This window comes from Ochlerotatus camptorhynchus, unplaced genomic scaffold, assembly GCF_037179485.1.
Source record: "Ochlerotatus camptorhynchus isolate MF236.1 unplaced genomic scaffold, CSIRO-AGI_Acam_v1.1 ptg000015l, whole genome shotgun sequence".
Classification (NCBI taxonomy): Eukaryota; Metazoa; Arthropoda; class Insecta; order Diptera; family Culicidae; genus Ochlerotatus; species Ochlerotatus camptorhynchus.
In genome coordinates, this window is record NW_027040507.1 from 1,853,014 (window position 1) to 1,871,170 (window position 18,157).

At 42.3% G+C, this 18,157-nt stretch overlaps 1 protein-coding gene across 1 annotated transcript in view; it reads left to right on the forward strand.

Moving 5' to 3' along the window:
• The window catches only part of LOC135702060 (SPEG neighbor protein-like), a 350,755-nt gene that overhangs the window by 226,878 nt on the left and 105,720 nt on the right, over positions 1-18,157 (forward strand). Inside the window, exons 2-4 of the mRNA XM_065223052.1 lie at positions 16,931-17,005; positions 17,293-17,531; positions 17,668-17,784. Coding sequence (XP_065079124.1) covers positions 16,960-17,005; positions 17,293-17,531; positions 17,668-17,784 — 402 coding nt within the window. The 5' untranslated portion in view covers positions 16,931-16,959. The remainder of the gene's footprint in view (positions 1-16,930; positions 17,006-17,292; positions 17,532-17,667; positions 17,785-18,157) is intronic.

The window sequence follows — 18,157 nt, forward strand, 5'->3', positions numbered from 1 at the left end:
ACGAACTTTCGTTGAGGTTTTCGTAAAACTCAGTGGCTTAAGCGCCACTCTCGATTAGAAGAGACCACTGGTCATGTTCGAATTTTGCCCGATTTATGAGACCTTATCTCAGAGAACCTCTTGAACGGTTTCCGATTACTAATGGCACAACTAGCTTTATCAAAAGTAAAACGCCAAGTCCTGTACAACCGCAGATATTATCGGAACGAAAGAATTACTCTGACTTACCCAGAACATGAACGAAACGGAAAGCGAAAGAAGGAATTCTTACTCAACTGAGCAGTAATCGAAGAAAAAACTGAACGTAAGATAGCGATTGTCTTTTATTACAGGGAAAAAACATTCTAAAGTATAAAAAACTAATCTTGAATTTTCATTAAACACTATTATTGAGTTCGTTTATTCGGGTTGGACTTCTGGATGACTGTACGGAAAAAGAGCAAATCATGGCCATGAATAAAAACATGCTCTAACATACCTGCGCAGGTTTTTCGACGTGAAGAACGACGGCTCGATGATGGCTGACGGTGGGGACTCGACGACTCGATGATGGCGACGGAAGGCGACCTTCCAGTTAGCGTGGCGATAGCGGCGAGGCGTGATGGCGCCGCATATGAGCTGCAGCATGGCGAGCAGCGATGAAGGTGACCCGTGTGCAGTATGGCCGAACTAGAGTTGCGGAGAGAGTGGCGGCTGGACGGAAGGCTTCCGATTTAATACGTCGAGAGCCGAGCATCGACCGTAGTCGTGCTTTCCCAGGAGATTCGCCCCTCAGAGAAAAGAGGGCTAACTTACCGCCGCACGGCTTTGCGTACTAAGCTTCCGCTATGACCGCCCGGGATGAAATGAAACCCACCCCTCTCCTTGGATTGAATCCGGACCGTGGTACGCTCTTGGCTACGCACTCAAACGGTCCGCGCTCTCGGAAAGAATGGTCCACAAGGGGTTATAGCGGTAAAAGGTCAACGGTTGATTGGTGACCGTCGGAAAAGTTTCACTCCGAGGAATAGCGAACTTCAATCTTCTCCGTTTAGTTGCCTTTGAACAGGCGGGCCTTCGCTTGGCGCACGAGTCTGATGGTCCGTTTCACACGGTCGACGGAATAGATGCCACTTAACAGAAACCCCTTGTCCGGCCTTGCGATAGCCGAACCGAAGATAAAAATCCAGCCCGTACAAAAAAAGCGCAAAGCCCTGGAAATTCAACGTGAACTCACATTAATTAAATAATTGCTATATAAAACTAAAATCAATTATTACCTTTTCGGTACAAAATTCACTGAAACAAAACGAACAGACTACGCGGATTTCAAAACTACCTTAGTAGCACTGTACAAAGAAAGGAAACGTCTTAGTAAAACTTCTGAAAGTAAAACTCACTCACTAAATTTTAATTACCTTTTAAGACAAGGCTAAATGCACAAACGACTTTTAACGAGAACTTAATTCGCGCACTTCTGTGCACCAGCCGATTCGAAAGCGAAATGGACGAGTCAGAGTACCTTTCGCGGGGAATAAAGTTCCTACCGACCTTCTTCTTTAGAAATTAAGGTTGTCTTTTTTTTAACTAGTTCGTTTATTTACTAGGCTCAGTCGTGTGTGACACTTAGCGGAGCCAAAATCAGTAATGTTTGATTTACATTTCAAATAGCAGTATTTCTAGGTTAGTATTGGGTACCAATTACTCGTGGCGGGCTCGAGGTTAATAGGTAACAATTTCAATTGGAAGGATCTAGGTAGGAAACTGGTTTCTGAAGCCTCCTTCAGATACTACTCTCGGACGGTTGACCAAATCCTGGCTGGGCAGAGGCAAGTAGCACCGGAACAGGAGAATAATAAGACTGGGACACAATGGCGGGAAATTGTTTGGAAAGGAGGGGAAAGTCACATCAAACTCTAACATCAGACAAACAAAGGTATTCGTAGATCGCTTGCATGTAGGGAAGATCACGTGTTCCCAATACATCTCTTACTTCACGGAAGGGTTGTCTACCTCGGGCCACTAGGGTATCCAATAGTCGTGCTCTGGAGGCGTCATTACCCGGGCAATACCAAACTGCGTGATCGATGTCATCATAACCGGTTCTGCACCTACATATATTGCTGTTACGAGGTTTATTCTATAGAGATGTGCGTCTAGCGAGTAGTGGTTGGACATAAGTCTTGACATCACTCGAATGAATCCCCGACTTACATCCAGACCTTTGAACCACGCTCTCGAAGAAACATTTGGAATAATGGAATGTAACCACCGCCCAAGAGAATTATTTGTCCAATCGTTTTGCCAACTTAAAAGAGAACTCTGACGTACTAATGGGAACAATTCATCATGTGAAATTATTCTATCATAAATCTCGCCTTGTTGTGCGCCCACCTTTGCGAGAGAGTCTGCTTTCTCATTGCCTGGGATTGAGCAATGTGAGGGGACCCATACAAAGGTAATCATATATGATCTTTCGACCAGCAAACTCATCTGCTGCCTTACCTTTGAAAGGAAATAAGATGAGTGCCTACCTTGTTTCATCGACCGAATAGCCTCAATCGAACTGATACTATCCGAGAAGATGAAGTAATGGTCTATGGGCATATCGGAAATCATCCCCAATGCGAGGTTGATTGCTGCTAGTTCAGCAACATAAACGGAACAAGGTTCCTGAAGTTTCCGAAAGGCGGTTGAGTATTCATTGAAGACGCCGAAGCCAGTGGATCCATCAATGCGTGATCCATCAGTGAAAAATCTTCTATTGTAATTGACTTGTTGGTACTTTTCAGCAAAAATGCGGGGAATTGAGATAGGTCGAAGTTGATCTGGAACTCCTTGAATAGCCTGTTTCATGGAGAGATCGTAGTCAATGGGGGAACTGTAGTTAGTAAAGCATACACGAGAGGGGTTATAGCAAGGAAGGCTAATATCCGATGACATATAATTAAGATAGATTCGCACGAATCTAGACTGGATGCTCAATTCGAGCATTTCTTCGAAGTTTTCAATCACAAGGTTGTTACTGACACTACATTTAATCAATATTCTTAATGAGAGCTCCCAGAAACGGTTCTGCAGGGGTTTAACGCCCGCTAGGACCTCTAGGCTCATATTGTGTGTTGAATGCATACAGCCAAGGGCAATACGTAAACAACGATATTGAATGCGTTCCAATTTAATTAGGTGGGTTTTTCTTGCCGAGAGGAAGCAAAAAGAACCATACTCAAGAACTGAAAGAATAGTCGTTTAATATAGTTTAATGAGGTCTTCCGGGTGAGCACCCCACCATGTCCCGGAAGTTGATCGTAGAAAGTTGATCCTTTGTTGACACTTTTGTTTCAAATACGTAATGTGGGTACCCCAAGTGCATTTTGAATCAAACCAGACTCCAAGGTATTTGAAGGTTAAAGATTGGGTAATGTCTCTGCCCAAAAGATTCAGACGCAGTTGGGCTGGAAACCGCTTCCTTGTAAACACTACCAATTCAGTTTTTTGCGGTGAAAACTCGATCCCTAAATTTCTTGCCCAGAGAGACAGATTATTTAGGGAATTTTGCAATGGTCTTTGCAATATTTCTGCACGTGGACCTCTCGTGGAAACCACAGCATCGTCTGCAAGCTGTCTAAGCGTGCATAGATTATCTAAGCAGTTATCAATATCTTTGACATAGAAATTATAAAGTAAGGGACTTAAACATGAACCTTGGGGTAAGCCCATGTAGCTAATTCTAGAAGTTGTCAGTTGACCTAGTTTGAAGGTCATTTGTTTTTCTGACAGCAAATTATACAAGAAATTATTCAAAATACTGGGTAATCCACTACTGTGCAAATTGTCTGACAGTATGTCTATGGAAACCGAATCAAATGCGCCCTTAATATCCAAAAAGACTGAAGCCAATTGCTCCTTGTGCGCAAAGGCCAGTTGAATATCAGATGAAAGCATCGCTAGACAATCGTTTGTTCCTTTACTCTTCCGGAAACCAAATTGCGTATTTGAAAGTAGATTGTTTGATTCAACCCAATGGTCAAGTCTTAATAGGATCATTTTTTCTAATAATTTCCTCAGGCATGATAACATAGATATCGGACGGTAAGAATTGTGATCAGACGCTGGTTTCCCAGGCTTTTGAATAGCTATTACTTTAACCTGTCTCCATGCTGGTGGAACTATATTGAATTCCATAAATGAATTATATAGGTTAAGTAATCGTCTTTTAGCGATATCGGGGAGGTTTTTTAGAAGGTAAAATTTGATCATATCGCTTCCCGGAGCAGAGTTATTCGATGAAAGAAGTGCCATTGAAAATTCCAGCATTGTGAGTGGTTCATCCAGAGAACCGTTACTTCGGGCTGTATCCCGTAAAGTTGGTTGTGCTGGAACAGAATCTGGACAAACCTTTTTAGCGAAGTCGAATATCCATTGGGAGGAGTATTCTTCACTCTCATTGGAAGATGAGCGGTTTCGCATATAGCGAGCCTTTTACCAAAGCGTTGTCATCGAGGTTTCTCTAGAAAGTCCCTCGATAAAAGTACGGCAGTAATTTCGTTTCTTTGCTTTTAGTAAGTTTTTAAGCTTTTTTTCAAGCTTTAGATACTTTTCAAAAAGCTCAGATCTTTCATGTCTACGAAAATCTTTAAAGGCATCGGATTTCTCAAGATACAACTTTGTGCATTCGTCATCCCATCCAGGGGTGGCGCGTCTTCTTTTGAGGGATGCACTTGGAACACATCGTTTCTGAGCTTCTAATGCGCTTTTGAATATTAGCTCGGTAAAGAAACGATACTCTTCCAGTGGTGGTAGAGGATCGGTAGAATCAATACCAAGAGTTACCGCCTATACAAATTTTTGTCAATCAATGTTCCTCGTGAGGTCAAAAGGAACTTGAATTGACTGATCTGTTTTTAGACGGCCACTTTTGATTGAAATAATAATTGGCAAGTGATCACTACCATGGGGATCATTGATAACCTTCCACAGACAATCTAATAAGGTTGTCTTTTAAAAAACCATTCTTTTATTCAAAAATTGCGCCAAACTAATCGAATGCCGAAGTATTTCATGGCGCCTTCCGAAAGCATGTGCAATTAGTATATAACTGTGTAGCAAGTGCAGTGCAATCACATTTTATGCCCAGAGAAGTTGAGAATTTTTTAACCCAAAAAATTCCTATACCGGGTAGAGAATTGAACGCAGCCGTCTTCTGCATGGACTATTTTTAAAGTAGTGCCTTACCCGACTGAGCTAAGGGAGGCCTCCAGGCTCTGGCATCATTGTGATGCATAATTCCCATTACTCCCATATTTACTCTCTATTATAATTTCAATCAGCAAACATAGCTGTCATCCATTGGATAATTCTGAAAATGGAACAACACATGTTCTTCTTCTTCGTCCTCGCATTTCAAGCTTATTGCGTATGGCATATAAGCTTACTGCGTGCTCTCAACTTAGTGTTCTAGATGCACTTCCACAGTTATTAATTAAGAGCGTTAGATGCCTGTCCCATTTTTGCATTACTATAATTGTGTGGCAGGTACAATCATACTCTATGCCCAAGGGAAGTCGAGAAATTTTCCAACCCGAAATATTCCTAGACCGGACCGGGAATCGAACCCAGCCACCTCCAGCATGGTCTTGCTTTGTAGCTGTGCCTTTACCGACTGAGCTAAGGGAGGTCCCTGATTACACAAGCTATGAATCGATTTAATTAAAAACGCGTATATTAACTCATCAATTTTGATATATTTAAGTACCCTTTTGTATTGACTGGAGTTTTATTTGTACTGCCCTGCTCATTCCCCGTATCATCATCGTGTTCATATTTGTGCACATACCGAAGATCAATTTATCATTCCTTTTCTCCCCGAAGAAAAATAAATATCGCAACAAGTCCAAATAAGGCCCAGTGCGGTGCGAAGCAAATATCATCAAATTTTTTGATGACCCGGTAGTGGTGTAAAGCATGTAATTATTTTCATTTGCCTTTGAGCGTTTGGCTTGCTTGTTCAGTCTTTGTTGTTAAATCATTTTTTTTTCCGATGAATGGCTGTATCCACTGACAATCCGAAAACACCGGAAAAAAAAACAACCACATGCAATATGCGTGATTGTTCGACTGAGCGGATCAGCAAAAACCCGAGCTTCACTCAGCACATCATCATCGTGAAGTTTGTTTCAACCCTGAGGACCTGCCAATCGGGGTTTCCTTTCTCGATTATTGGCAGTTCGACGGTATAGCTCTGGTGAAATAATGGCACACAATGATTACACAGATTCACAACAACAACAAAAAAAGTTATGAAAATTGCTGATCCAAAAATTAAACCAACTTTTCGCACCAGCCTACGCCTCTCGATTATGCTAACACCCCCTTTGCAACAATTTGTATTGTTGGGGAAAAACTCAAAACAAGCAAATTGTGCCGGAAATGGGCATGTAAAACTGGTTTGCAGCAAATTACGTTCCGTATTGTTACCGTTATTGTTCGTCACCACCAGCATCGCCTCCTCAAGCCAAGGTTCCACCGCCAGGTGGGTAGATTTACGAAGGCACACGGCAAATGAAATGCTGGCTCCGCCGTTTACGACTGGGTGTCTCCATCTGCCAGGCACAATTCGGACCGATTTTGTGTGCCAACGGAAAAAAGGTCCACATCCGAGCCTATAGTATACTACAAGAGTGTGATTATGGAGAATTGAATTGTTATGGACGCTTCGCAGTGAGGACGGCCCCGGTCTAGTGGTAAACATCCGTAGTCACGATTTCAAATGTCATCCCCGGACTAGGCATGAATAATGAGTCGAATGACCCAAGAGCGTTAGTGACTAAAATTTTTAAAAAATAAATAAAACTGTTTGCAGTCACGTAATCCGGATCGTTTGCTGCGATCCTGGCATACCAACAGCAAACGTTGAAAATGAGATTAAAACGTTGATTGCAGCAAGTCGACACTGCAGTTGTTCCCTGTTCGGCTGGCATTGGGAAGTACAGTTAATGGAAATGCGGTTGGCTCGTTGGAAATGCGAACAAACCAATTTGCGACACGAGTATAGTGGAAATATTTTTGAATTTTAACTTTTAGTGGAATGTCAGCACTCGAAACAAGTCCGAGTCTGGCAGATGTTCTAATAAAGCACCAGTTACATACATATATAAATATAAAGTGTTCGTGGCCAGTGCACAGTGCACAGTGGTGTAGAATGTAGTTTTAGCTGGAAGGATAAGTTTTAAGCCTGAAATTGAAATTTTAGATAAAAAGTGTTTTCTACAAAGTAGATCCTTATAGCTAGGCTCTCATTTTTATGACAATGAATTCTAGGGTGGTTTTTATTATCATTGAAATCCAAAATTTAACTTTTTTGTTTGAAGAAACTATACATTTAACATTTTGTTTGAAGAAACTATACAGTCAACTTAAAGACTTAATTTTAAGCAGTTTTGTTAAAAAAAACTCTAAAAAACAAACAGTTTTTTGCTCTATTTTTCTTATTTAAAATTTCTCAGCAAAGGTGTGATAAAATTACTTTTAGATCTTTAGAAAAGTGATGGGCAAAACACCGGTACAGCACCGGTACGGATTTCTAAGTCATAACCAATGTGCTGCTCTGTTGTAGGGTAGGATGGAGCAAAACGCACCGTTTAAGCAAAATCGTCAATTGCTGGCGTATGGAAGCTAAAATCAAGAAGAAACTAATGGTGTTTGGTTCATTACCATGTTTTCTACGAAGATCAAGTGATTTCGAACTATAGAACGATGCATTTTCATGATTTTCAAGGTATTTTATAAATTGGTTCCAATATGATAGCGGGGCAAAACGCCTGATTCATGGTGATCTGACGCCTGATGATTATTCCTTTATGTTACATCAGAAATAAGGTCGCAATAGAGTGTTAAGCTGTGATTCATTAAGTAAAACATCTAAAAAAATACGAAAAGTGAATTAGTTCAATTTTTTGCGATATATGCTGTTAAAAGCTTAATTTGAAGTCGACGATTTTAACAACTGTATCATATTTTGCACAAAATGCTATTTTCTAAGGGAATCAGTAGGTCAAAATATGATTTTATGATCAAGAATCAATTGTGAAACCTCTAGTTGAAAACAAACACAATCCGTTACCCGGAAAATGCATCTGAGGAAAAGTTATCGCTGTTTTTCTATAAGTGGGCATTTTACCCCAGGGGTGCATTATGGGCTGTTCTCCCTTACCGAGTGTTTGGTGCTGCTGTCGGTTCGGTTTGGTAGTTGCAAGCAACACCGCACCGTGTTCACCAGTTCGCTGCACACGGTGCGGTTCTGATTTTCCAGTACCGGTGTTCGTGTTCACAAGGTTGATGTTTTGAATTCAAGAACCGATCCGGTACTGTTGTGTGTTTATGTGCGTGGTGCGCATTATTCAGAATTGCCAATGATGGCAGATAACTAAACATAATTTGTATTTGATGAATAAAATAATGCAGTGTCAAGTCGAAATAGCGGTTTTTGAATACAGAAAAATTGTAAATTCAAATGATGTATTCCGGAATGTGAGTATTTCCAGAATCGGGGTGACGTGGAGACCAGAAATCGTCGACCAACGCCATCTTGAAATCCAAGATGGCGGCTTCCGGTTTTAGAAAAAAATTGAAAACCTTTCAAATACCCTTCAATATGGTTATTTCCGGAATTAGGGTGACGTCTTGAGACCGGAAATCAATGTCTGACGCCATCTTGAAACCCAAGATGGCGGCTTCCGGTTGTAGGAAAAATGGGAAATATTAGTAAATACCCTTCAATATGAGTATTTTCGGAATTGGGATGACGTATAAAGACCGCAAATCAATGTCAGACAACATTTCGATCTCCAAGATGGTGGCTTCCGGTCATAGAAAAACTGGGAAATATTGCCAAATATTCTTCAATATGCTTCAATTTTTGACAACATTTTGAAATCCAAGATGGCGGCTTCTGTTCTAGAAAAAAACAGGGAAATACTGTCAAATACCCTTTAATATGGGTATTTCCGAAATCGGGGTGATGTCAAGAGACCAGAAATCAATGTCTGTAGCCATTTTGAAATCCAATATGGCGGCTTCCGGTTATAGAAAAACTGGGAAATATATTAAAAATCCTATTTATTTTAGGAATCGGGATGACGTATAAAGACCGGAAATCAATGCCAGAGCCAGCGTTGCCAGGTATACCGATTTATCGGTATTTATACCGATTTCCGAACTAGATTCCGATATAAAGATAAGGTTCCTCAGAAAACCGTTTTTTTTTAGCAATCAAAATTATTATTGCCTGCCCGCGCTAAGAATTTCGGAGGAAATTATTGTGTGAGACTTGTATCTTTTTGAATACCTCAATTTTTTTGAGTCTTGAACATTCTAAAAAAAAAAACATCTTCAAAAATGTCGTATGGATACTCCTTCGATTAATGTTTCAATTTCCTCACCGTTTTTGCATTCCGTGAATCGATAAACAGTCAATGGCTCTTTCTGCTAATTTCGGGGGAATCGGGAAATACTTTTTAAACATTATTTAACGTCCTGAATTTTCTTCGAAGTTTCCTCTGGAATTTTCTATTTACTCTCGGAAACTTATTTCATTTTCCTTCGGGAACGGCGCCGGTGGTGTATTGGTAAGCGTGATTACCTCTCACTCCAGCAGACCTGGGTTCAATCCCAGTCAGCGGCGCCGGGATGTTCTGAGGCATAACATCTCTGATCACGCCTTCCTTCGGATGGCAAGTAAAGCCGTTGGTCCCCGGTTCATGAGTTGATGGGTCGATAGGTAGGGTCCAGGAGTGGGAGCTGCCTTCCTGACACGTTGGTAGCATTGGTGCTCAGCACGGAAAACAAGATCGACGGAAAAAACAAACCAAAGGAAAAAAAAAATCTTCCCTTGGAAGCTTCTTCAGCTTTCGCTCGAATGATTCTTCCCGGAACTTCAGGGATGCTTCTAGATTTTGATTACGGATCCACTGCAGAAACTTCAGAAAAGTCCAGACTTTTGAGTAAGTTTCGATAAATTACAGAATGTTTTAATAACTTCTGTAAAATTCTAAAACCCGGTCCAGCGAACACCAGTGAACTTAAGGAAACATCGTAAATATTTTGGATACTTCACAAGTCCAAAGAACTTCTGGAAATTTAATGGTTTTCAGAACAGTTCCATTAGTTTCAGGAGAGCTCCGAGAACAACAGGACAATCAGATCAGATCAATAAATTTCAAGGAAATCGTAAATTTTAAAGGAGTTCTGAGAAACTCAGGCAATTTCCGAAAACTTCAGCAATGTTCCGAGGGGTTTATGCAAATTTAAGAAACGTAAGGGAAGTTACACGAACATAAGCACATTGTGAGAACATTTTATGGGAAGTTTCGTGCTTATTAATGGCAGTGTCGATCATTTTAAAAAATTAGAAAAATCGGGAAGATCAGAGAACTTCAATGCTGATGTTACAATAAATTCAAGAAAATTGTGACAGCGCTTAAGAAATTTCTTAATCTTCAAGAAAGTCTAGAGATATTCCGTTAGTCTCATTATAATCAGGGAAGTTCCAAGTATTTCAAAGATGATCAGAGTACTCCAAAACATCCCGAGGAAATATGGAATATTTCTAAGTACATTTCAGGAATGTTCCAAAAACTTCAGGGGCATTGCGCGGTCTTCAGGGATGTTTAATGACCAGTTGAAAATTTTCCGGATCATTAGAACATCCCCCAAGAACTCTTTCTTCCAGAATTATGTCTTTGTTTCTTTTGACTGTTTCATAAGCGCTACCTTAGGAAGTTTCTGCCAGTGTCTCCAGGAAGTTTCTTCCGTCTTCTTCAGAAAGTTCAATTAAACTTCTCCCAGAAATTTTATTCGTCTAGTTCTGGAATTTTGTCCAGTTGGGTTTTTACTTCTTTTGGAAGGTTTATCCGAGTTTCTTCTGGCTTTCCCTGGAAATAGCTACTTCTGGAGTTTATTTCTAATTTCCAAAACTTTTCTGTCTTCCTTTGAATGTGAAATCCGATTTTTTTCTGAAAGTTTTGTTAAATTTTCGCCAGAAGTTTCTCAATTTATCAATCAAATTTCCTCCAGGAGAGCTTCGTTCTTCTTTCTATGGATGTTGTTTTCAGCTTCCTCCAGAATTAGTAATCAAGCATTCCCCGGAGTTTTCTTCCGGAATTTTCCGATCATAGTCCAAAAGCTAAAATTTTCGCTTAGAAAAACGGCAAAAATATAAAATTAATTGAAATAGGAAATACCGGTAAATACCGATTTTTTAAAACCTGTAATAACTGAACGACAAAGTCCCTGATTAATTTCTTAAGGTTGTCGTTCACTTTTTTTCACCTGAATATGCACCGATAGCGAATTATTCCCACTCCTCTCAATTTCTATTTGGGGATTTTTATCACTTCCTACCAGCGGAACAGCGCCATCTCTGTGGAAAATGGTTGAGCAAAATGATGGAAACAGGAGACTACTTATAACTACTATTTACAACTACAACTAACCTACAACTACTGTATACATTGGAGGCGAACCATCCCAAGGCTGAAAGCCTCCCTAATAAAGTTAAATAATAATAATATTGTATACACCTTATCGACTATATACAAATTACATTTTTGTGCAAATTTAGTTTTAATTTCTTTCATTCTGGAATCTATTTTTGCAATGCCTGCCTCTTCGTGTAAATTTGTTATTCTAGTGTTGAAAGGACGATCAAGAACCATCCTCAGCAGTCTATTCTGAGCGACCTAAATTTTGTTACTGTGAGTCTTTGCACATGATTCCCACACCATTGCTGCGTAGAGGATCGCAGGTGCTATGATTTGTTTGTAGACAGCCAGTTTGTTCACCTTCGAGAGGCGGGATCTACGGCAAATCAGCGGATACAGACACCTAACCAAGGCAGAACACTTGACTACAGTTTTCTCTACATGCGAGCGGAATAGGAGATTTTCGTCAAACAACATCCCGAGATAGGTTACTTCGGCGGGCCACTCAACCCTTGTGGCATCGATGACTTCAGTTCAAGAGGGAGCCGGTTTCAGTTTGGGTGATTGCCGATGGAGGAACATGATTGTTTGCGTTTTGGAGGCATTGATTTTGGTTTTCCACGTGGTGGCATAATCAGCAAAGGCGTCAAGGCACCGTTGGAGCTTCCCAAGTAACACATAAAACATCTTTTTGAAAAAGAATTAGAACGGCTTGTTGTATAAATGTATTTTAAGAGATGCAGAAAACATCGCACGTTATATATGAGGTTTAAAGATGTTTTCTTCATACTTCTTTGAGTCAACATTTTCCAAAATAGTTTTCTTTTGCTTTTATCTTTAAATGTTATTTGAACGTGCATCTTACTGTTTAAATACCACTATAAAACTTGTCGTATACAAAATCAATCCAGATTGACGTAAACATTGACGGTGCCATTGAACCGGACTGTCTCTTCATGCAATGATTGACAGTTTCTTATGAGGTATTCGGAAGTTTGTTATAAAGAAAGTTGAAAATACTTTTTTATGACATCTCATAAATTAATACAACTGAAAATGTGCAGGTTGTCTTATAAGGAGTTGTAAATACGTTTAAATAACATTCTGGCAATTAGATGTACGCTTTGCTACTAACAAAACGTCTTCATGATGGATCGAAGGCGTGTTGAACGAGAAAATAATGTTCATGCCATTGGCAAGAACATGATAGATACTTATAACAAACCTTTCATTAAGCGGTGTTGGTCTAGTTAGGTAGTAACAAGTCTACCACGCCAAGGACCAGTGATCGAATCCCATGCTCAAGTTTTTTTTATTGTTTTTTTTTTGTCGCTGGTTTTTATGATGTTTTCAAAACATGTTATAAGACCAGTATTTAGTTGTATAAGCTCCGCGTCTTGCGCTTTTTAGGTTGTATAAATGTATTAAATGAGGTATTTTAAAGTATTAGTGATTCTTTGCGTTAGTCATTACAAAGTATTTTCAACTTCTTTATGACAAGCCGTGTTGCTTGGGTTGTTTGTTATTTCTATCGGAGACGGTTATTGCGGTATCATCTGCGAACAGGAAGAACACGCAACCGTCTCCGAGGGGAGGAATGTCTGAAGTGTAGATGCTGTAAAGCAAAGGGCCCAGCAAACTTCCTTGCGGGACTCCTGCTGGGATGGAGAACGTGTTTGAAAGGCAGCCATTCAACGATACCTTAAACGACCTTTACTGGAGGTAGTTACGGATGATTTTAACCAGATGCAAAGGAAAGTTGAAGTTACAAAGCTTGTACACAAGCCCATTGTGCCAGACATTGTCAAACGCTTTCTCAACGTCTAACAAGGCCATGGCTGTGGACTTAGATACAGCTTTGTAACTTCGAATGTTATTCATCACCCATACTAGTTGGTGATTGGTGGAGTGCCCCTTTCTGAATCCAAACTGTTCCGGAAGGAGAATTTTGTTTTCCTCGACAAACTTGAGCAAACGATTGAGAATGAGTTTCTCGAACAATTTGCTCAGCGCTGAAAGGAGGCTGATTGGTCTGTAGCTTGAAGACAATGTTGGATCCTTACCGGGTTTGCGTATTGGTATGGTTTTAGCTACTTTCCAGATGCTTGGAAAGTAGTGCTGTTCCAAGCATCTGTTGAATATAGTGGTTAGAAGAGACTGCACTTTCATGCTGCGTCTCTTCAAGATCAAGTTGAATATACCGTCAAACCCGGGAACCTTCATGTTCTTGGTACATTTCATCGCTGAGCAAATATGTTGTACTGTAATCATATCCGCCGAAGGCACGACACAAGGGGAGAAATCAAGGTTTTGAACGCATTGCGCAACCTGAACTTCGAGCGGACTTTGGATGTTGGAGCCAAGCAAGTGCGATTTGGCAATATGCTCACCTATCGCATTTGCTTTCTCCTGAGGGGTGATTATGAGCCGATCGTCATCATTTTCATCTTTGAGTGGTGCAATGGGCTTAGGGTGCGTCTTTAAGACCTTGGCAACTTTCCAGAATGGTCTGGAGCGGTCGTCCAGATTCTGGACAAGCCGTCCAAAACTTTCGTTCCGGAGTGAGACCATTCTGGAAGCAATCTCCTTGTTCAGGTCGGCCAATTCACGTTTCGTCACTAGATCTCCAGTGCTCTGAAACTGGCGTCTACGAACATTTCTCAGGCGAATCAAGAGTTGGCTGTGGGAATCAATGGCAATAAACTTACCCCTCACAGGAACTCGTCGGACGCACGCCTCGTCAGCCACGGTTGTGGCTTGGTGGAGTTCCTCCAACGCTCGGTCGATGTCCTCCACGGTGTTAAGCGGCGGGTTGTCGATGATGTGCCTGTCTACCACGCGTCCACACTGGGCCCAGTTTACGCGATGGTAGTCCTTGCGCAGGCTTGAAGCAGGAGCCACGTTGCAGCCCAGTTCAGCCACCACCGGTTGGTGGTCTGAGCTGAGTTCGTTCAAGCTACCGGCTTGGACTAGCCGATATTTGTCAGGAACAGGTCTAGCGTCGATGGGTTGCCCGCCGGGGAGATAAATGTTGGGTCATCCGAAATTCAAACGGAGTTCAGCCCATGCTGTGAGTGATCGAACAGGAGACGACCGTTCTGGTTCTGCTGATAGTTCCGCCAGGCCTCATGGCGAGCATTTAGATCTCTTACTACGAAGCGGAAACCGGTACGGGTGATGGTGGACAGGTCCTTCTTGAATTTAACCGCTATTCCACTGCTGGCGGCACACTGTCGAGGGTAGTAGACGGCGATGAACTGGACGTATCCAGTCGACGACTCCACCTCCACACCAAGGTCCTCGATAATAGAAGTGCGGATATGGGACAGATTTTCGTATTTTATTCCTTTCATGACGACGACCGCAACACCTTCCCCCTGGAGATGGTGCGATCAAGCCGAATAATGTTGTGGGCAGGCAACCAGAAGCTGTCGCCGGACTTTAGATGGGTCTCGGTTAGAAGGCCCACGTCGATGCTGTGCTTGCGGAGGAAGTCGGCAAGCTCATTCTCTTTTGCCCTACAGAGCAAGCATTCCAGGTGACGATAGTTAGCGATTTAGACGCCATACTGGATGATAAACTTACCGAGCACTTGGATCTGTTCGGGCTTATTGCGGCACTTACGAAGAGCACCGGACATGTTGACGAAAATATCCATCAGTTCATCCGCTTCGAACAGATCTGAGTTGTTGTTTGGCGCTGTTCGTTGTCTCCAGAATCCAGGGGGCAGAAGCACCGGAAGGTACGTGAGCGGGATGCACCCGCGAATTTGCTTGCCTTTGCTGGGGAGCACAAAGAGGCGGGAAATCCTCCGTCCTGAATGCTGGGGTTTTGTCCTTCTTGCGTCATGGTTGATTGTTGCTTGACGCCTGCTTTCGGATGCGTTTGAAGTCCTCGCGTTTGGAGCACTGTCTGTCAGAACCTTGATGTGCACCACCACAGTTGGCGCATTTTAACGCCACGGCTCCATCCGCAGGGCAGTTGGAAGTGGCGTGTTCTTGAGCGCAGTTGCTGCAGCGTGGCTTTATGTTGCAGTTGCGGGTACCGTGTCCAAATTTGAGGCACCGCTGGCACTGCGTTACGTCCGGCTCCCACCGTACAATGATGGAGTAGATCGATCGGATGGCTTGCAGCGCATTGAGCGTCACCGTCCCTTTCTGGAAGTGCACCAGGAAGAGACAATCCGGGTACGTCTTCACGTTTTCGTCTCTCATTGTCATTCGGAAGACAGCGATTGGGGCTAGCTTGCACCGGTTGATTTCAGCTTCGACCTTCGATCTTGGGGTCGAAGTTTGTTAGACCCCTGATGACTACCTTGAAGGGCTTCTCACCGGGGATGTCGTGTGTCAAGAATTCCGCCTTGGAATCCTTCAGATATTTCAGATATTTTCCGCTTTCGTACGGAGCATCACCTTGGTGCCGATCCTGCCGAGCATTTGAGTGGTACTTTGCTTCACCACCACTGGAGGAAGCTTGCCTTTCGCCGCACTCGGGCCGGCAGAATTTTCGTTTTCGACGGCGTCGCCGAAATCACCGATGTCGCTGGCGTTCGTCGCGGTAACATCGTCGCGTCCACTCACACCATCGGACTGGCCTTGATTTTTCTTCCTCTTCTTAGACCGCTTCACCGTGGCTGAGGTGGGATTCCCTACATCGGTGGGAAGAGTAGTGTACCTATTCGAAATAGGTACACTCAAGCTACCCTCACCGCTGTTCTTCTTCTCCGCTCTCTCACGGAGCCTGCTCCGGGAGCGCTGTCTTCCCATCACACGAAGCGACCGACACTACTGACAATGCAATTAAACTGCGAACTGGAACAAACTAGAAACTTTCTAACAGCTCGTCAGAGAGAGCAAATGCCGAACTGTACTGCTTGACGATCAAGCAGAGAATGATGAGTTGAGGCACATTAGCAGCGCTGTTTTATAACTTTTCAGATTCAAGCAGCACGATGTGCAACCAAATCGTACTTGATGATGAGGACTAGGTTTGGGGAGAACGTTTATTTCATGAAAACAGTTATAACAAACCTCTATTTTTTCAAATTATTAAGAATAACATACGCCCTTGCAAATGCGGTAAAAAAAATTGTATGCCCCAACCAGAAATATTCAAACTTGAAAACATAAGGCTTTTTAAATTTTCGTTAACCCATTGAAGCCAAGAACTTCTGTTTTCTTATCTAATTAAATCGCAGCGCATGTTTCTTGATACCATCAGACCAAAAAAATAAACAAACAAAACGCAAAAGTCTAACATTCAAAACAACTTGAAGTGGCGCAACTTCCATTGAAGGTATACTTTCGCGAATGATAAATACCTTATCCATGTTTTCCTTCAACCTGTGCGAAAAGTTTTCCATGGCGTCCGGGAAGCAGAACCCACCTGAAAGTTTACCTCTTGACAATTCGTTACAAATTTTTAACGAATCTAGACTCATGTGTTTGTATTTGTCTTTCTCTCGTTTGCAGAACATGGATCTCCGGCACATCTAGGAACTATGAAGCATATAGTGGTTGTGATGATTTTCTTCAACGTTAATAATGGTAAGACTCCACTGCGGATAATCGGAATCAGACGAATTTCATCCGGACGTATGCTTTCCGTCAATTTTCCAGGAATTAATCCAATTTGAAAGCCAGCTTGATGAATCTTTCCCAGAGACAAAACCGCAAATATCACGTACTGATGGTACGAGTCAAGCTCGGGCCTCGGACTAGAAAGGAATAAAGAAAATGGAAACTGTCACCGTGATGAAATTCTTCAACCGGAAAACGTAATTAATTTCGGATCAATCAATTTTTGTTTCGCTTTTGCCATTTTCGTCTTCCAGGCATTTCCTCTCACTCACAGTCGGTCGATATCGACGAACCGCACACGTACACACCACCGAAGCACTACTTTCAGACGTCGTCGTTCGATGAGACGGATCTGGACGGCGATGACATCGGCGTGAAAAACCCCCTGGACCGGGGGCCGTATTTCGACATCTCGGCCTCGAGGAATGTAACGGCCCTCGTGGGCAACACTGCCTATCTGAACTGCCGGGTACGCAATCTCGGCAACCGAACGGTGAGTTGAGATTTTTAATTAAACAATCAATCAACTTGACGACCGAATGCGAATGGTTGCCGAAGTCAGTCAATTAGTAGCCATCGCACTCATGCTGTTGGATGACTAGCCTAATTAAAATCTCCAACCGTTACAGGTATCCTGGATCCGGCATCGGGATCTGCATGTGCTAACGGTTGGCAAAGCCACCTACACCTCGGACCAGAGGTACCAGAGTGTATATAATCCCGCGTTGGACGATTGGTCCCTCAAGGTAAGACTCTTTATTGGGCGGGATCCAATAATAAACCTTATCAAATATTTCGATGAAATTACGCTGACGCACATTGGAGATTGAATGAGGATATTCCCGGTAAATGGAATCATGTTTCCAACAACTTCATAAGATTGTATAAAAATGTTTTGTTTCTACGAAGTAATGGCTTTAAGCTGTTGCCGGGAATCTGTTTGTGACAACCCGAATGTCCCGAAAAGCACCAATGAGCACGCAGGTCGTTATCACGTTCAGAGCGTATCTACCGAGAGTGATAAAAACAAACAGGCTCTCGGCGATGATGGCTGCGACAGCATTTTGACCGGGAGTGATTTCGAGTATTTTCACCCCAGCTAATTTAACGATCTTTTCC